Raw genomic sequence first — 21,016 nt, forward strand, 5'->3', positions numbered from 1 at the left:
GTTTCCCCCTGTGACCTGCAGTTCCCAGATAGAACAGCAGTTCCCTGCAAGCTACTCGGCAATCCACAGACCTAAAATCATTGATGCCCTAACTGTTGAAACACTTGATACTGAACTCCTAAAATCTTTAAACTGATGTCTAAGACATTGAGGCACTGACCTATAAACATCTAAGAAACTGATCTCTCAGACTCTAAAATAGTAAAATATAAAGACACTGGAAATTGTATCTAATAAACCAGAACGCACTGGAAATTATCATAGATTATCATAGAATTTACAGTGCAGAAGGAGGCAGAGGCCCGCCCAGCTCGTTATTGGACTGTATAAAAGCCCACCCAAAAGGGGACCAGCATCCTGGCAGTCCCAACTGGGACTTATTGTGTGACTAAGTCGCCGTAGCGGCTACTTCCTTTGACCTTAAATAAATCACCATTTTACTTATCTATTCGGGCCTCCTGGGTCTTCCGACTGGTGACGAGATAAAAGCAGTGATTATGATTCTGGACGCCCCAGCGCCATCAAGATATTGCCGTGCAGCAATGTGTTCGATAGAGTTTGAAAATGCCGCTCTTCAGAATGTTAGAGGCCTTTGATGCAGGCCTGGAAGACTGGGCCCAATACGCTGAGAGATGGTAATACTTCCAGGCTATTGGCATCAGTGGAGAGAACCGACAGAAGGTAATCCTTCTGACTGCCTGCGGGGGACCCCAATCTTCGGCATAATTAAAAGCCTGACATACCCAGCAGCCCCGGATTCAAAGTCCTTTGATGAGTTGGTATCCAATCGTTATGACCCAAAACTGTCCACGATTATGCAATGGTACCGACTTAATATTGCTGTGTGGACTCCGGGGGAGTCAGTAAAGTATTTTCTGACATCACTCCTGAACATTGTGAGTTCAGTGCAACCCTCTCTGAGATGTTAAGGGACCGTCTGGTGCGCGGGGTTAACAATGACAAATCTGAGGAAGTTGTTGGCAGAACCTCGGACTCTGGCAGACGCAGAGCACTGCTGTGCCCAGATAGAGATGGGTTGGCCATGATATATAACGATGAACAATTTTCACCAATATGTCCATGGGCATATCTTTATCATCGTGAATCGTAAGCTTCTGCTGGGCCTCTTCGAGGAGGACGAGGGGATTTCCCCCCATAGCCTCAGCCGGAATCCAGCGCTGGGCCTTGTTATTAGTGGCGTACGAGCATATGTTTCTGCATCGAATTGGTGTGCAGATAGCAAACGCAGACGTCTTCGGTTGACTCCTGCTGCCTGGGCTTCTCCCCCACACTCCATCAGCGATAGACAGGGTCGTGGGACATTAAACCTCATGGAGACTCTACCAGTGATGGCCATGCAGATTCGTACTTGGGCCTAGAGGGATCCATGTTGGAAAACTTTGCCACATCATTCTACACAGAGAGTTACACCATGACCCCTTGCAGCCGTACATCCATGAAGCAGCAGGAGCTGTGGAGGACGGTATCCTCCTATCGGGAACTTGCGTGGTCAGGAGATGAATCTGAAGAACCTGCATGGTGGGCACCCAGGGATGACCATCACCACCGTGAGAACTACTGTGGGGAAATTACGGCATTCCTTTAGTACCCACGGGATAGCGGAGAAATTAGCCACTGTTCATTAGCAAAGAGTTCCAATAATTTATGAGTGCCAATGGGATAAGGCACATTTGATTGCCCTATGCCACCCATCCTTGAATAGTTCGACAGAGCGGGCAGTTCAAACATTCAAGCAAGGCAAGCAGAAACAGACTGTGTGATCCCTTGATACGAGGCTGGCAAGGTTCCTATTCCATTATCAGACCATGCCTCATGTCAAAACAGTGATAGCACGGGTGGAGCTATTAATGGGCCAATGCCTCCGAACCTGCCTGAACCTGAAGTTCCAACTCCAGGTGGGAAGGTAGAGTCAAAGCAGGACCTTCAAAAGAAGCGCCACAACTCCGGGTGCTTGGGAGAAGCTTTAAGCTGAGAGACGCCATTTATGTCTGAAATCCCCCACCATTAAAATCCTGGAGGTCACCATTGATCAGAAATTCAACTGGACCAAGCTGGTGGCTAATAAAACAGGCCAGAAGCTTTCGATGTTCTATGGCAATGACTTGCCTCTGTCACCTGCAAAATACAGATCAGGATCGCGATAGAGTGAAAGTGAAATAGTTCAAAGTACATTGACAGCTTTGACAAAGAGTCATCCTGATCGAAACATTAGATCCCTTCTCTCTCCATGGATGCTGTCAAACCTGCTGAGATTTTCTAATATTTTCTGTTTTTGTTTCTTGGATACATCTTTATCTTATGAGCAATTTCAATAACTGTATGCACTACCTGTCTCCACAGCTTGCTTCCTGTTTACTGTGTTGGGATCAGGGACAAGAGATTAGCTGTGCCCACTCTGTTGGTCTCATCCTTGTCTCTCTATGAACCCTCCCAGCCCTTTAACCTTACCCCTTGAGCGCAGCATTAGTCTGACTCTGGCCTCTTATGTATCTTTCCTTCTTTTCCCCTCATTGCATGCATTCAGCTGCCTACGTCCAGTGCTCTGGAATTTATTCCCTAATTCTCTAAATCATTTCCTCCTTTAACATGCTCCTTACAATTCAACTCGTTAACTTTTTATTATCCCTCTTTAAAGTAAATGTTTTTCAATATTTCATACTCTGTAGTACACACCTACAGTTCATCGCATCCTCTGTCTGCGTGTTAACTTTTTCAAATTTATTTTTCACATTTGAACTTAAGTTGGTGTAGTCGGATGTATTAATGATTAATGGATATTAATGTGGTAAAATCTTTGCCTGTCACAGATATTCTTAATGAGTTATTACAAAGGGAAAACCGGGTATTGCATTTTTGGACCATGAGAAAGAAGAGATTGGACCAGTGTCAGCAATATGTGGTCTTTGAGAGGAGTGCTAAACAAGTAAGTACTGTACTTAGTTTGTCGCTTTGTAGCTTGCTACTTTATAGATTGCCATCTTGAATTCATAATATTCGAAAATATTTTTTCACTATTGGGTAAATGAACCATTTATGAAGCAAAATGGAATCTGGTTACAAACTTGCAGCATTAGGACCAGTTTTTCCCCCTTTATACGTTCTATCAGACGTCCGGTGTATTTCCAGTACTTTTTTAAAAAATTGACTTTCCAGCATTTCTAAATTTTCATTTTTATTTGAAATTCTTTCTGTTAGTTGGATGGAATCGCAATGAGGAGTGTATTTCTCATTTCTTTCATACTCATGCTGCTTTATATTCCTGACTTAACAACAAATGTAACTTTTAAGGGTATAGCACAGGCTCAATGAAGGCATTGACACAAACAAGTTGAAATGCTCAGTTTTTGAAACTGTCATGACATGTTCCATTATGTAGATGACCGAGATGTGCCGGCAATAAAATATTTTACCTGAAAATAAAATGGGAAATAATGAGTCAACAAATATACTTTCTATTTCACATGGCTAGATTGCTTGTATATAATGCAGAATTTGTTAAATTAATATCAAAATATTCATGTCAGGCAGATAATATGGAAAATATGCTACTAGGAGGGAAATTTAATTCTCTAACTTTTAACTGCAATGACTTGTTCTGTTTATTCTAGTAAACGACTAAAACAATGGTACTTAGAAGGAATGCATCAGGAGAAACTAGAGTGAAAATTGAAGTGGATGGTGCAACGCTGGAATATGTAGTTATGCTAAACTCAAAATACTGCAGATGCTGGAAATCTGAAATAAAACCAGAAAATTCTGGAAAATCTCAGAAGATCTAGCAGCACTTGTGGAGAGTGAAAGAGAGCTCGAAATTACGTCCAATATGACTTCTTCGAAAGTGGATAGATTTGTCTGTTGAGGACAAATTATAACAGAAGATAGTAGATGAGATGCCAAAGCAGAAGAAGGGTAGAGATAGCCATAAATAATTTTGTGAAAATGAGGCATGTGTCAAAAACACTCAAGCTTGTAACAAGGAAAAACTCATAACTTTTGTATCTACTTCTCTATGTACCTCAGAAACCTGGACAATAAGTAAAGATTTGTGGATGAAAATAGAGACTGTTGAAATGTGGATGCTAAGAATTATGCTTAAAATTCCATAGACCATTAGACAAATGAGGACAAAATTGCAAAAGCACAAAGAATTCTTAAAAAACGACATCCAAAAAGGAATATGGCAGTATTTTAGCCTTTTGATCAGAGCTGAAAAACTAGTGATCTCTTCTGGAGAGCAAAATGGAGGGCAGCAGAGAGTGGAGTTGACCAAGTCCTTAATTAGATGACAGACATCACAGGGGTGGTTGTAGACAAACTACCGTGAATGAGCGTAGACAATCATGACATACCATGGCAGCAAGTCTCATGGTAGGAGTAGCTACAAGGAGCAGCAGCGGATAAAAGCATTTTCTGTTTTTACTTCAGATTTCCAGCATTTGTAGTATTTCGCTTTTTGACTGAAACAATTCAAGACGATTGATTCAAAAAGTTGCAACTACATTTAGTATACTTGAGCGTATTGTTCATTCTAACAAATTACATGCTTCATTCAGTATTTCAAAATGTAATGTGATAATGTATGTGTGTAGAAAGAGAAGGATGCATGCCTGGGGGGCCTGCACTGGAGGTGGAAGACTTAGCCAGAAGGGTTTACTTTGAACAGTTTTAAAAAGTGTTAATGAACATTGGTTCTCATTATTGTGATGTAAATCTACTTATCTAAATGGTCTTGCTCGTGACACGCAATGCTTCAATTATTCGCAGGCTCTGGAGTGGATCCATGATACTGGGGAGTTTTATCTGTCCACACACACATCCACAGGCTCCAGCATTCCACACACTCAAGAGCTTTTAAAAGAACATGAAGAGTTCCAAATTACTGCAAAGGTAAGCAAGAATTCTAAAAAGTGACATCCAGTCAGTATTTTAGCCTTTTGATCAGAACTGAAAAGTTGAGATCTCTTCTGGAGGGCAGCAGAAAGAGGGGTTGAACAAGACCTAATTGGATGACAGATGACACAGGAGGGGTTCCAGAAGAGTGCCGTGAATTTGAAAGAATTTGGGAAAGAATTCACGTGCAAGAACTTTAAGAAAAAGTCAGTTTGAAAGAATGATGTACATTCAATCCACACATGGAGCAAAGCCTGGAATTCTACTTTGCCATAAATGGTTTGAAGAGTATTTTTTAGCAATGTTGCCAATTTCTGCTGAGCCCAAAATAGGGTAAGAAACAGAATAGAACCATGGCCCCTAACAGAGGGTAAGATCATAGCATGAGTTTTGACGTTTAATATATTCACGTTAAAAATATATTGAAACTCATAGCGGAGTTTCCACATAAGGCGCAGATGTTAAATGTCAAAAAAATGACTTCCATTTTAAAAATTAGACTTTCAGTACCTGAATTTCATTTCAATAATTCTAGGATTTTGAGCAATCAGAAGCCAAGCCAAGATGAAGGAAAGTTTCAAGGGCATTTATGTCTTGTTGCATTTTTGTGTGGATGTAGTATCACAGATTTAATGATATTTAAGGAAATAACATCATACCTTGGGCAGAATTCTCTCTTTCCCCCAGCTGCGTGTTTCTCGACGGCACGCTGTGCGTTGGCGGCGGGATTCTCTCTTCTTGCCGCTTGTCATTGAAGTCACCTCACACCACTGGAAAACCCACCGGCGGTGGTGTGCTGGCAGCGGGACAAGAGAATCCCAACAGCCGAAGAATACCGGCCCTTCTTTACTTCTGCTTTTTGTTGCTCAGTTCTGCTCTCACTGTGCTGTTATGAGCAAGATTATACTTGTTAAGTGGCATACAACTTGCTCCCATCTTGGCATTGGTTTTTCAATGGTCTTGTATAAAAATAATATCTTTGCACAGCTTATGATATCAATGATATATGGTATTCTTACATAGGGTGACCTGATATTTATGCTCGAGTTCTCATGGCTGTAGTTTATGGGTATCTGGAATAGCAAGGGTTAATGTGGGACTGGGATTCAGTACTGCCCACGATGTGATGTAAAGAGACACATGATCTGAGACTAGAGTCAGTTGTGTGGACTGAACAGAGACCGGTGCAGAAGCAACAATGAAGCAACATGCCCTGTATATATGAACGTAGGCATGTTTGATCAATAAACACTTGATGTTCAACCATACAACACTCCGAACCTCTCTGTGAGTCTTACTGAACATATAACAATGTTGTTTGTCGATGTCAGCATCTTAAAATTTGATCTGTCCGACTTTACAGCAAACCAAAGATCGGGTGAAACTGTTGATACAACTGGCTGATGGCTTTTGTGAAAAAGGGCACTCCCATGCAGTGGAAATCAAAAATTGGGTCACAGCAGTAGATAAGCGATATCGGGATTTCTCCCTTCGTATGGAGAAGTATCGTATAGCGTTAGAAAAAGCACTTGGAATCTCGGACTCCAAAGGGGTAAGCTAACATGGCAGCTCGGTATATTCTGTTCTTTTACTTCCACCATCTTTCTTGCATGAATAGAGAATTCCTTGAACTGTTTTCTGCACTTCCCAATGCAGAGCAAAGACCTACAATTGGACATCATCCCAGCAAGTGCTCCTGGTTCAGAGGTGAAACTCCGTGATGCCGCACATGAGCTTAACGAAGAAAGGCGTAAATCAGCTCGCAGGAAAGAGTATGTTTTGACATCCTTCAAGTTGAAAATGAATTTTCTAGTTCTGATTTAAGAGAATGAATTATATTGAGTTGTTTGACAGAACTTGCTCCTTTTACATTTTCACCAATCTGTAGTCATGTGTGAAGCCACATGATTGTTAACTAAGTTTGAAAACGTGTAAATTAACTTTTTTGTAAAATGGGAAGGATATTCCATAAGGATGAATTGATAGTTTGGGCACAATTGCTGACAAATTTATTATGTTGTCTTTTATGTTTTAAATTATGTATAATTTGTGAAATAATGAAACCTTAATACTGTTAAATGCCCAAACGCAGGTTTGGTTTCTCTTGAGTCTTCTAAGTTCTCTAGGTTTCTCTAAGGTGGGTAGATCGAAATTGATTAAGGTTACTTTTGAACAGTTCAACAATGTAAATAATTATAAATTCTGACACAATTGCCTTGTTCTCAGATTTATTATGGCTGAACTGATCCAAACTGAAAAAGCTTATGTACGAGATCTTCGTGAGTGTTTGGAAGTAAGTTTCTCTCATTAAATATAACTGGATAGACTTGTGTTGCAGAAATTCTTTACCGTCATTATTTAAAAATAGGGTCAATATTAAAAATTAGTTTGATAAAAATGTGGGATTTGTGTACATTTATCCCCATTTTTCATTTTTAGAGAAACAGTTAAATCTAAAATACTGCACACACATGCACTATTTCTCAAAATTTCTACACAATATGTTTTTAGCTATGGTTACTGTAATTTTGTGGAAGAATTTATTTCTTGACATTTGTCCATTTTACTGTGAATAATCCAGGCTGTCTGGCTGGCCAGAACCAGAAATTCCTGCATTTGGCTATATAGATCTTGCTTATAAACTTATAACTATTGCTAAAGTTTGACTTATTGGAATTGACATGCTTTAAACCTTAACAAATTTAGCTGTGAGATTAATAAAGAGTAATCCTCCGTCCTTTAATCAGAAAGATTATATTTTTTCAAGATAATTTTCTTTAGAGAGAGAGCATTTCTTTAGAGAGGGAGCATTTTCATTAGAAGCTTCTAAAATTCTTAGTTGTAAAATAGTTAATAATGTTTCATTCTTCTAAAGACATGATTGCTAACAATTAATGTGTTCAGTGTACAGTCCTCCAAATGATTGATTTGTTTCTTTCCAAACCAGACATATCTCTGGGAAATGACGAGCGGTGTGGATGAAATTCCACCTGGGATTGTAAATAAAGAGCATATAATATTTGGCAACATGCAGGAAATCTATGAGTTCCATAATAAGTAAGTAAGAATAATATATGACTTAACAGTTTAGTGCATAGCTCACATTTGAAAATTTTATGAACAAATTTCAGTATTAACCAGAAGCAATCTGTTTTGCAAAATGTTTCTTTTGCTGGGGATGAAAGTCAGAAGAGATTTATGTTTTTATGTTGTCACTCAATTCAAGAATAGTAAATCCTCACTTCAAAGGCCTCAAAAGTGCTTTGTCAAACGGTAGTATACTGGAATACTGTTGCATGCCACGTGAGATGGTAAAAGGTCATGTAGATGCCTTACTCACTGAGTTACCTGATAGCAATCGTGCTGTGAAAATCTGTCCAAGGCCAAGTGGAAGAATTTCTCAATATGCTAACACACTCAGCAACATAGAATACTTTCAAAACTATTCTGAACATTATGCCAGTTGAGTTGTTTGGAAACATTCTGTACTTGAAAATAAATTTGTAGTCTCAAAGATATTATCACCAAACTGATAAGGATCTTGTTCATCGGGGCACTTGGGGTCTCTTCTCATTGCTATAATCAGCTGAATCTTATTGCAGGGCCTTGGGATCACTAACATCTGGACCATATGAGGGCCCCAAGCCCACATATGCTGGCAGTGAGACCAGCAGTGAAATCTTCAGAGAGACAACCTCCTAATTGGCAGCTTCCATGCTCAGCATCCTATTAATGAAAGTAGCTGACTCTCCAAGGCTACAAACCCAATCATAAGGCTGGCAGCCCCAACATAACCTCAACATGTTGCTTTCGCTAACATCCAGAGAAGATAAAGGTTAAAGGATCCTGAAGCCATCCCGAGATCCCCCCTGGAATCAAACACAGTCACAATTGCTGCCTTTCAACACTGAAGCTTTGCCACCTACAATGAGCTGGCAATCTCCACATGCAGCAAGGGGGGGCTGCTCCATCGGTAGGAAAGTTTTGCCGATGCAGCAAAATTGCCCCGAATGGAGGCTTTACCCACCCTAATTGGCTGCTTTCCTTTGTGTAGCAGGCAGCCAATCCTTTTCGCAACCTACCTCAGGCAAGTTCCCAAAGTGGCCGCCATGCGTGGGGGACAATCCTGACGTGACTCCCCAGACTGCCATCCCTTTTTAAAAAAAATAAATTTAGAGTACCCAATTATTTTTTCCAATTAGAGCGCAATTTAGCAGGACCAATCCGCCTATCCTGCACATCTTTGGGTTGTGGGGGTGAAACCCACGCAGACACGAGGAGAATGTGCAAACTCCACACGGACAGTGACCCAGGGCCGGGATTCGAACCCGGGTCCTCAGCGCCGTAGGCAGCAATGCTAACTAACCACTGTGCCACCGTGCTGCCCTCAGACCGCCATCCCTAACCTTGTGTCCACAGGGCTGAGAAAATACAGCCCAATGACTTCTAACATCCAGCAAGTTGAAGGCATGGTTAGATTGTAATCCAATATTTACCCATCATCTAATATTGGATTAATTAATAATAATGAATTAAAAGGAACTTTCCATCTATGATTGTAAACACCTTCAATATTTTCCTGGACTAAAGCGTAATTGAAATACCACCTGTTATATAATGCTGGTGCAAAATGCATGTTTTCAAATTATAATCAACAACTTAAAGCATTTAAAGCACATAACACGGAAGGAAATTAATACTGAGCACTGAGCAGTAATCGGAGAAATAACTCACCACAGAGTCAAAGGAATAGGTTTGTGCATGTTTTTGAATATGGGAAAAGAGCTAGTTTAAGGTGAGAGTTCCAGAATGTATTGCCAAGTTGTCTGAAAATTCTGCAATAAAAGTAAAAGAGAGACAAATACTGGGAAATCAGAGTTGGTAATGCAGAAGAAACCATTTATGGGGCTAAAGGAAGTTCCAGAGACAGAATGTGGTGAGGCACTGGAAGAATTTGAATTAATTGAAGTTCGTGAGTACTAATGGAGCCTGGTAACAGCAAATGATAAATAGGGCATGCAGAAAATAAGCAAATTGACTAACAAGAATATTTTCTGTTTTCTCAAAATTACATGAGTGTGTTTGCATTTAATTGAACTATCTCCAGCATTACTCCGTTTCAAGGATGATTCCTGAATGTTCCCACATTTCCAGTTTTATCAGGACACATCTGAGGTTTTCCCAAAGTGAATGCTTCAACAGTTTTTTTTCCACAGCTACAGCTAAATGAAATGAGCATACATATCCTATCTCCCATGATACCATTGATTGGGATAGGATTACCTGTTTTGTGTGTAAGCTTGCAGCAACATGGTTAGTTTACAATGCAACAAACTAGACAAGGGAAACGAATCGTACAGTAAAGAATGTGGGCAGAAATAGATTATATAGATAAATAAAAGTGAACTAGTCTAATTTTAGAATAAACATTTTTTAAGAAAAACTGTGCATTATAAATTGAGGATTTTATTTTGAAACCTTTATCACATTATCCAACTCCTTTGCATGTCATCTGTAAAATTACTGACAAGATATCTTCATCATATTTATCTCAATGCGGGCCATCCTGGTTTGAAACCATAATTAAAACTATACTTTTCAATTGTTTGACTTTACATACTTCAAAATATCTTTGCAGTTTATTTCTCAAAGAGCTGGAGAAGTATGAACAGCTGCCAGAAGATGTGGGGCATTGTTTTGTCACCTGGGTAAGTCACTTGTTGCTTTCAGGAGACCTTTGACACCAGAGAATTAGAAGAATTATGGCAACAGTTGGTGCAGCATATCACTTCAAATTATTAAAACTATACTATTTATTACTTTAAACTATTTGTTTTTGAAGTGCAAGCATATTCAAGTCCACCACTTAAGACCAAAATCTGATGGTCAGTATATTAAAAATTGAATTTTCATCAAGCCATGATTCAGATTCTATGTTGCAGTTGAAAATTGGTTTTCCAAAAGTTCTCAATTAATGCGTCCTTGTAACCAAAACCCCCCTCTATTGCCTGAATAAGTTAAGATACCTTGTGAAGTTCCCTGAATGATTTATTGGTTAAGGCAGATGTAACTGAACTTTCCACATGTCCAAGTTAGCTGAGCTTTGGTCAGTAGTAAGGGTGAAAGAAGTAACCTGTGATCCAGGGAAGGGAACATTCAGCCAGGGTTCCCACTCCTAATCTCAAGGTAATGATCTCCAGTTTGCAGATAAGGACATCAAATGAAGACAGGATTGTGCTTAGCTGTCAGACCTCACAGTCAGCTTCTCAGTTTATCTTGCCACCCTGTGAAGTCTTTTCCATTAACATTTCCTCTTAGACAGCAAAAATTAATTATTTTTCATTATTGTATCCTTACTATCATCAAAAATTTGTATTTTATGTTGTTGAAAATATTTTCCTTGGGCCAATAGAAATGTGATAAAAGTTCATTGGGATTTATAGATTTTTTTTGAAATGGTTACATCGTATTTCTTGAGATCTGCACATCAAACCTATTATGATCACCTAATTTAAATAAAAATGTGAACTCTCGTAATGTTTTCAATTTCTTCAAAAAAAGCTAATCACAAATGCATTTGTGTAAATGCACACAAACCATGGTAAATAAATATGTCGACATGAGGAAATTTCTTCATTCAGACAGTTGTGAATCTTTGTATTCTTTACCCTGGAGGACTGTGGATGTTCAGTTATTGAAATATTCCAGGCTGGAGTTGATGGATTTTTGGTCTCTAAATGAACCAATAAATCAGTTGGGAAACTGGAGTTGAGATTCAAGATCAGCTATGATCTTATTGAAGACTGAACATGCTCATAAGCTTAAGGGCCTTCTCCTGTGCCTATTTCTGCTGTTTCTAGATTTTATTTGATCACGAGCTGAGCTTTTGTCCCACATATTCTCTCCATCATTTAGGCTACTTACTACTGCTGCCAAAACCTGACACCTCATCTGTTGCTGAAACCTCTGGCCATGCCTTTGTTACTGCGAGAATTTAATATTCCAATGCTCCTTTGGCTGACCCTATGTATACAAAACTTATCCAAAACACTGCTGCCCATATCCCAACACCCAGCAAGTTCCGATCACCCATTATCCTGTGCTGACTGACCCATATTTACTCCTGTCCAACAAGTCTTAATTGTAAAATTCTCATTCTCTTTATAGACTTGCCCCTCCCTTTCAATTTAAACGTCCCAGCTCTCTTACCTTCAGATCACTGCTTTTTCTATTCTGAACCTCTCCCACATCCTTGATTTTCTTCTCTACACCATTGGTAGCCATGCCTTCAGCTGCCTAAAGCTCTGGAATTCCCTTGCTGAACCTCTCAGTCTCCCAATCCATTATGTTGCTTCCTAAAACTTATCTTTTTGACCAATATTTTGCCGACTATCATAATGTTGCCTCATTTTGCCAAACATCCTATTTTGCTTGATAATTGCTCCTATGAAGTGTCTTAGTATATTTTACTATGTTAAAGCTGCTTGTAAATGAAAATTGCTGTATCAGGATCACACGAACAATACATTGAGGTGTGCTAAGGGAGCTGTTTACCACTGCATGCCACAGCCAACATTGTTTGCTCCAATATACTACTAAGTTTTTTCTTTAAGCTAAGAAATTGTGGGAAATTCTCATTTCTTCCAGTTCTCCCCTAACATTTAAAAAAAATGTCCTGTCATGGATGTTTAGTTTGGTACTGTACCGTAGATGTTGGCGTATAAGTCAACCTTTGAAACTTAATTAGATTCCTCCAAAAACGTGTGTTGATTTATACACCAACTATAAAAGTGAAGCACGAGAGTGGGCAGTCCCCATCCTTTTGGTTTACCATATGGGGTTTGCTCTATGTGAACCTGTCTTAAACTTGCACATCATTGCAACACAGCTCATATTATCTGCTTGATTCCTTGCACCCGAGTACTAAGCTGCCAGTAAGTAAAATATCTCATGGGATGAAAAATTGAGGCAGACTACTAATGCAAATATAGCATGTTGTAGCTGGAAGGTGAGCGGGCAGTTGCTTTAACCTGAGTGTATGCAAAAACATGACTTTTGGGGCCAGTAGTATTGAGTCTAATGACATGCTGGGCTGACTTGTACGCACCATCTACGGTGATTTACAACAGAATAACTTGTATTTAGATGGTGTGTTTCACATCCTCAGGATGCACCAAAACATTTCACAGCTGAAATGGCAATGTAATAATGACAGGATAATCTGTTTTAATAACTGTGGCTGAGGGATATATATTAGCCATGAGAGAACTCCCCTTCTGTTCTTCACCTGAGTGGACCAAACGGACCTTTACCATCTCATCCAAGAGCACCTCCAACAGTGCAACAATCGCTCAACAGAATGTCAGTCTAGATTATGCTCTGATGCCTTCAACCCTCAATCTTCTGGCTCAGAAGCAAGAGTGTTACCAGTGAATCAAGGCTGGCATCTACTGTCTTAAGCTGTGATGTTTATGTGGGAATAAAAGGGGGTGGTGCGTGTTAGTTGGTGACATTAGCTGTTTACATATCTTCTGCAAAGCAAACTTGCCAAAAATACAAGGCAGTGCAAGTTGTTTTTGAAAAAATCTGTATTTGATCTTTCTGTTTCCCTATCCAAACAAATTAATTTCCTATGTAAAAAATGACCAGTGTGAAGGTGTACATATCATAACTCTGCCCCTCGATTCTTATCTCACCATGAAGTCGCATTTAAAAATCATTACTTTTTTCATCAAAATGCTAAGCTCGTCTCTGCATTTTGTTGTCTCAAGACAGTTACCAGCAAATAATTTTTGTTAAGTTTTCTTCTTCTCACATAAACAAATTCTCCAGATGTTGCCATTCCTTCATAGTTTGACTAATGAAGTAGTGTGAATGTGGTTTGTGACTTTGTTGTTTTTGTTTTCTCCTAAACAGGCTGACAAGTTCCAGATGTACGTAACATACTGTAGGAACAAGCCAGACTCTACCCAACTCATACTGGAGCATGCAGGAGCATATTTCGATGTCAGTACATAGGCTTGGTGCTTTTTAACATTTCCTTAACCCTTTGCTTAGGATGGTCATTCTTAACAATATTTTAACTTCCTTTCAGCAAAATTTCAAAACTGAGAGACAGATTTTTGTTAGGCAAATGTATTGAGGGTTACAGAACCATGAGGGTTACAGAACCAAGTTGGGTAGGTGGGGCTAAGATGTAGATCAATTGTGATCTCATTGCATGGAGGATGAAAACATCTCGGTGCACAGAACCTACTGGCGTTAGTACTTTCCAGACAGGAAGCAACCTCCTCTCTGGTTTACTGATGCTGCTTACAGGTAAACATTATTTTTTTCCTCTTTTGGAGAAAAACTTGCTTCTAGTTAGTTATCACTTTCTCAAAGTGGCTTCATTTGGATTGGAAACTCGGTACCATGAGGTAGGGAAGGGAGGCTCACAGAAATTGGTAAATTAATCTTTGATCCATGTGTTTCAATATGGCCTACACCCAATTTCCCTACCACCCTGTAAGAAAAATATAGACTACCATTTAAAAAAATGAAAAACACAAAAATGAAAAAATTTAAACTAATTTGGCAGGGGAATGGGAACCGGATTTGTAGTCCAGCAACTAAGGTAGCCGATATTCAGGACGCCAACGCGTGTAATGAGGCAGTGGGGAAGGGAACACTGACAAAGGAGAGTACTTGCAGGCACGGAGATGGGTTGAAGTGTGTATACTTCAACGCAAGAAGCATCAGGAATAAGGTGGGTGAACTTAAGGCATGGATCGGTACTTGGGACTACGATGTGGTGGCCATCACGGAAACTTGGATAGAAGAGAGGCAGAAATGGTTGTTGGAGGTCCCTGGTTATAGATGTTTCAATAAGATTAGGGAGGGGGGTATAAGAGGATTGTTAATTAGATAGTATAACAGCTGCAGAAAGGCAGTTCGAGGAATATCACCCTAATGAGGTAGTATGGGTTGAAGTCAGAAATAGGAAAGGAGCAGTCACCTTGTTAGGAGTTTTCTATAGGCCCCCCAATAGTAGTAGCAGATGTGGAGGAACAGATTGGGAAACAGATTTTGGAAAGGTGCAGAAGTCACAGGGTGGTAGTCATGGGTGACTTTAACTTCCCAAATATTGAGTGGAAACTCTTTAGATGAAATAGCTTGGATGAGGTGGTGTTTGTGCAGTGTGTCCAGGAAGCTTTTCTAACACAGTATGTAGATTGTCCGACCAGAGGAGGGGCAATATTGGATTTAGTACTTGGTAATGAACCAGGGCAAGTGATAGATTTGTTAGTGGGGGAGCATTTTGGAGATAGTGACCACAATTCTGTGACTTTCACTTTAGTAATGGAGAGGGATAGGTGCGTGCAACAGGGCAAGGTTTACAATTGGGCGAAGGGTAAATACGATGTTGTCAGACAAGAATTGAAGTGCATAAGTTGGGAACATAGGCTGTCAGGGAAGGACACAAGTGAAATGTGGAACTTGTTCAAGGAACAGGTACTACGTGTCCTTGATATGTATGTCCCTGTCAGGCAGGGAAGAGATGGTCGAATGAGGGAACCATGGTTGACAAGAGAGGTTGAATGTCTTGTTAAGAGGAAAAAGGAGACTTATGTAAGGCTGAGGAAACAAGGTTCAGACAGGGCATTGGAGGGATACAAGATAGCCAGGAGGGAACTGAAGAAAGGGATTAGGAGAGCTAAGAGAGGGCATGAACAATCTTTGGCGGGTAGGATCAAGGAAAACCCCAAGGCCTTTTACACATATGTGAGAAATATGAGAATGACTAGAGCGAGGGTAGGTCCGATCAAGGACAGTAGCGGGAGATTGTGTATTGAGTCTGAAGAGATAGGAGAGGTCTTGAACGAGTACTTTTCTTCTGTATTTACAAATGAGAGGGGCGATATTGTTGGAGAGGACAGTGTGAAACAGACTGGTAAGCTCGAGGAAATACTTGTTAGGAAGGAAGATGTGTTGGGCATTTTGAAAAACTTGAGGATAGACAAGTCCCCCGGGCCTGACGGGATATATCCGGGGATTCTATGGGAAGCAAGAGATGAAATTGCAGAGCCGTTGGCAATGATCTTTTCGTCCTCACTGTCAACAGGGGTGGTACCAGGGGATTGGAGAGTGGCGAATGTCGTGCCCCTGTTCAAAAAAGGGACTAGGGATAACCCTGGGAATTACAGGCCAGTTAGTCTTACTTCGGTGGTAGGCAAAGTAATGGAAAGGGTACTGAAGGATAGGATTTCTGAGCATCTGGAAAGACACTGCTTGATTAGGGATAGTCAGCACGGATATGTGAGGGGCAGGTCTTGCCTTACAAATCTTATTGAATTCTTTGAGGAGGTGACCAAGCATGTGGATGAAGGTAAAGCAGTGGATGTAGTGTATATGGATTTTAGTAAGGCATTGATAAGGTTCCCCATGGTAGGCTTCTGCAGAAAGTAAGGAGGCATGGGATAATGGGAAATTTGGCCAGTTGGATAACAAACTGGCTAACCGATAGAAGTCAGAGAGTGGTGGTGGATGGCAAATATTCAGCCTGGATCCCAGTTACCAGTGGCGTACCGCAGGGCTCAGTTCTGGGTCCTCTGCTGTTTGTGATTTTCATTAATGACTTGGATGAAGGCATTGAAGGGTGGGTCAGTAAATTTGCAGACGATACGAAGATTGGTGGAGTTGTGGATAGTAAGGAGGGCTGTTGTCGGCTGCAAAGAGACATAAATAGGATGCAGAGCTGGGCTGAGAAGTGGCAGATGGAGTTTAACCCTGAAAAGTGTGAGGTTGTCCATTTTGGAAGGACAAATATGAATGCGGAATACTGGGTTAACGGTAGAGTTCTTGGCAATGTGGAGGAGCAGAGAGATCTTGGGGTCTACGTTCATACATCTTTGAAAGTTTCCACTCAAGTGGATAGAGCTGTGAAGAAGGCCTATGGTGTGCTCGCGTTCATTAACAGAGGGATTGAATTTAAGAGCCGTGAGGTGATGATGCAGCTGTACAAAACTTTGGTAAGGCCACATTTGGAGTACTGTGTACAGTTCTGGTCACCTCATTTAGGAAGGATGTGGAAGCTTTGGAAAAGGTGCAAAGAAGATTTACCAGGATGTTACCTGGAATGGAGAGTAGGTCTTACGAGGAAAGGTTGAGGGTGCTAGGCCTTTTCTCATTAGAACGGAGAAGGATGAGGGGCGACTCGTTAGAGGTTTATAAGATGATCAGGGGAATAGATAGAGTAGACAGTCAGAGACTTTTTCCCCGGGTGGAACAAACCATTACAAGGGGACATAAACTTAAGGTGAAAGGTGGAAGATATAGGAGGGATATCAGAGGTAGGTTCTTTACCCAGAGAGTAGTGGGGGCATGGAATGCACTGCCTGTGGAAGTAGTTGAGTCGGAAACATTAGGGACCTTCAAGCAGCTATTGGATAGGTACATGGATTACGGTAAAATGATATAGTGTAGATTTATTTGTTCTTAAGGGCAGCACGGTAGCATTGTGGATAGCACAATTGCTTCACAGCTCCAGGGTCCCAGGTTCGATTCCGGCTTGGGTCACTGTCTGTGCGGAGTCTGCACGTCCTCCCCGTGTCTGCGTGGGTTTCCTCCGGGTGCTCCGGTTTCCTCCCACAGTCCAAAGATGTGCAGGGTAGGTGGATTGGCCATGATAAATTGCCCTTAGTGTCCAAAATTGCCCTTGGTGTTGGGTGGAGGTGTTGAGTTTGGGTGGGGTGCTCTTTCCAAGAGCCGGTGCAGACTCAGGGGGCCGAATGGCCTCCTTCTGCACTGTAAATTCAATGATAATCTATGATTAATCTAGGACAAAGGTTCGGCACAACATCGTGGGCTGAAGGGCCTGTTCTGTGCTGTATTTTCTATGTTCTATGTACATCAGTGCAAAACTTACCAGAAATCATCAAAAATCAACGGGGTAGAAATTGGAGGATGCCAAAATTGGGCATGATTGCAGCATTTGAGTAGCAATGCCAGATTGAAAAAACTGCCTGAACAATAGAATGATCCCATACCATTTATTACTGCCTCAAAAGCTCATGCAAATGAGGTGGCAGACCTCTTTAACCTGCTAAATTGGTTATCATTGTGCCAATTTTGTGCCTGGAAGTTGGGAGCAGTAAAATTTAATTTAAGCCCCAATGTATCTAGAAAATGTATCAACAGGAATGCAGGTTTTTTCAATGCACATTGTCAGCTACGAAACATTTGGAATTCATGAGAGCTGTTTGCAGCTCAGAAATTTTCTTTCACTGTGAATTACTATATTTTTCTACATTTAGAAGTATTATCTCCTGTATAATTATTCAGTCTAAAAATATGTTTTTTTTTCAATATAGGAAATACAACATCGTCATGGACTGGCCAACTCAATCTCTTCCTATCTTATCAAACCTGTCCAGCGAATAACTAAATATCAGCTGCTTTTAAAGGTAGGAGAAAGTGATCTTTGGGAATATCATAAGACGGGACTAACTAGTTGTTTTGCAGAACTTAAAATATAACATGCCTAATGGTTTATAAGAATAATGGATCTGCATATTTCATCTACAAGTGCATAAACAAGTGCATAGCTGTGATTTATTAGAATGGGCTTCAGAACTAAATACTCTATTTGGTCAAATCTGCATGCTACTTTTTTGTATTTGTATTGTTGTCCATCCTTTCAATAAATCAGGAAAAGTATAATTTCACTGGCACTAGTTTGTTTAGAAATTCTGTGTCTCCACAAAAGATTCTAAATAACAATGCTGAGTTCTGCATGACTTTGTTAACTTGAAGGAACTGTTAACATGCTGTGAAGAAGGAAAGGGAGAAATTAAAGATGGCCTGGAGGTGATGCTGAGCGTGCCAAAGCGTGCCAACGATGCTATGCATCTCAGCATGCTGGAAGGTACAACCTTTTATTGTACCTGAACACTATGGTTCAGAATTATTGTGAAATTGATCGTAAGATGTCATATATTTATCATTTTATGTTCAGTCGTCTGTACTTGATTAATAATAAATGGGTGGCACGGTGGTTAGCACTGCTGCTTCACAGTGTCAGGTACCTGGGTTCGATTCCGGCCTTGGGTGACTGTGTGGAGTTTGCATGTTCTCCCCTTGTCTGCATGGGTTTCCTCCGAATGCTTCAGTTTCCTCCCACAGTCCAAAGATGTGCTGGTTAGGTGGATTGGTCATGCTAAATTGCCCCTTCGTGTCCACGATGTACAGGTTAGGTGGATTAGTCATGATCAATGTGCGGGGTCACGGGGATAGGGAGAGGGAGTGGACCTAGGTAGGGTGCTCTTTCAGAGGGTCGGTGCAGACTCGATGGGTCTAATCACCTCCATCTGCATTGTAGGGATTCTATGGAATTGTCTGTGAATTTCTTGGAAGTTGACTTATTGAACCAGATTTTAATTTTATAATAATTAGTAACGGTCATAAAGCATGAAAAATCATAGCAAAATTACTCATTGAAATGTAAACTGACCAACTTGTCATTTAGAAGCAAATGTTAGAATAAACATGCTGTGTGGAACCTGTTCATTGTGCTTCGAAGGCATGTTCAGAAAAATCTGAAGTAATACATTTTTATTTGATCTGAACATTTACATTAGGGCCTTTTAAATAAAATCAGAATGTGAAGGAAATAAACTTGTACTTGCATCTGAAAGAACAAATATATAAGCGTTATTGTTGTCATTAGGCTTTGATGAGAATCTGGAATCGCAAGGAGAGCTAATCCTTCAAGAATCCTTTCAAGTATGGGACCCCAAGTCTTTGATCCGCAAAGGCCGAGAGCGACACCTCTTCCTGTTTGAAATGTCACTTGTCTTCAGCAAAGAAATCAAAGATTCCAATGGGAGAAGTAAATATATCTACAAACACAAACTTCTTGTAAGTTCATGCTGGTGCTTCGTAAATGAAGTTTTGTGCAGTTAGGCATGTGGCTGATCAGAAAGCATTTCCAGTGTGACTATTCAACAAGTGGAGAGATTTGAACTCTGATGAAAGGTTTCAGAACTAACTTATCATTCTCTTGCAGTTTCTGATTAATCATTAATTTTCATATGTTTCTATATAAGTATTTAATACAAATTAAAAACAGCCTCATCATTAAACTTCATTATTTTTGGACTACTAGCATTTATATAGCACCTTTAACATAGTTAGAAATCACAGGGCGCTACACAGGAATATGAACAAATAAAACTTAGCACCAAACCATATAAAAAGGTGGAGGCTGCTGCCCAAAACCTTGGCCAATGAGGTAGGTTTGAAAGGGCATTTTCAATGAGGATTCAAGAAGCAAATCCAGAGATTGAGGTCTCGAGAGCTGATGGCATGTCTGCCATTGGTGGACAAGTTAAATTCAGCCATGTGAAAGTAACCAGAATTGGAGAAACATAGATTTCTCAAAGGATTGCAAGGCTGAAGGAGGTGACAAGATTAGGAGCGGTGAGGAATTCGAAGATTTGGGGAATTTTTTAATCAAGGCATTGCTAGACTGGAATCCAGTGAACATCAGTGAACACCAGGGGATTGGGAGATAGGACTTTTGTGCAAGTTCGGATACCAACTACGGAGTTTTGGATGAGTTAAGTTTATGAAGGACGCTAAAAGATTTGTTTCTTCGGGGTCGGTTTGCAGGATTGAGGGAGCTGGAAGCGAAGTATGGGCTAGAGCAGAGAGAAGTGTTTAGGTACATGCAGGTTTGGGATTTTGCCAGGAAGGAGATACAGAGCTTCCGGCCTCCACAATGCTGGAGGAGGTGTTGACGACAAGGGGTCTGGAGAAGGGGGCAGTGTCAGCGGTGTACAGAGCTATTTTGGAAGAGGATAAGGCACCACTGGAAGGGATCAAAGCAAAGTGGGAGGAAGAGCTGGGCGAGGTTATAGAGGAGGGGGTCTGGTGTGAGGTGCTCCGGAGAGTGAATGCCTCCACCTCATGTGCGAGGTTGGGGCTGATACAGCTGAAGGTGGTATATAGAGCGCACCTCACGAGGGCGAGGATGAGCCGATTTTTTGAAGGAGTAGAGGATGTGTGTGAGCTTTGCCGGTGGGGGGTTTCGCGAATCACGTTCATATGTTTTGGTCCTGTCCAA

At 40.6% G+C, this 21,016-nt stretch overlaps 1 protein-coding gene across 8 annotated transcripts in view; it reads left to right on the forward strand.

The window, feature by feature from the left end:
- LOC140425346 (triple functional domain protein) overlaps positions 1–21,016 on the forward strand; it is an 801,905-nt gene that overhangs the window by 471,938 nt on the left and 308,951 nt on the right. For all 8 annotated transcript variants that reach the window (XM_072509518.1, XM_072509516.1, XM_072509515.1 and 5 more), the window contains 11 exons: positions 2,829–2,944; positions 4,786–4,908; positions 6,275–6,463; positions 6,568–6,683; positions 7,138–7,204; positions 7,859–7,968; positions 10,550–10,619; positions 13,828–13,917; positions 18,264–18,356; positions 18,706–18,817; positions 19,619–19,809. In XM_072509518.1, coding sequence (XP_072365619.1) covers positions 2,829–2,944; positions 4,786–4,908; positions 6,275–6,463; positions 6,568–6,683; positions 7,138–7,204; positions 7,859–7,968; positions 10,550–10,619; positions 13,828–13,917; positions 18,264–18,356; positions 18,706–18,817; positions 19,619–19,809 — 1,277 coding nt within the window. The remainder of the gene's footprint in view (positions 1–2,828; positions 2,945–4,785; positions 4,909–6,274; positions 6,464–6,567; positions 6,684–7,137; positions 7,205–7,858; positions 7,969–10,549; positions 10,620–13,827; positions 13,918–18,263; positions 18,357–18,705; positions 18,818–19,618; positions 19,810–21,016) is intronic.

This window comes from Scyliorhinus torazame, chromosome 6 (assembly GCF_047496885.1).
Source record: "Scyliorhinus torazame isolate Kashiwa2021f chromosome 6, sScyTor2.1, whole genome shotgun sequence".
NCBI classification, from domain to species: domain Eukaryota; kingdom Metazoa; phylum Chordata; class Chondrichthyes; order Carcharhiniformes; family Scyliorhinidae; genus Scyliorhinus; species Scyliorhinus torazame.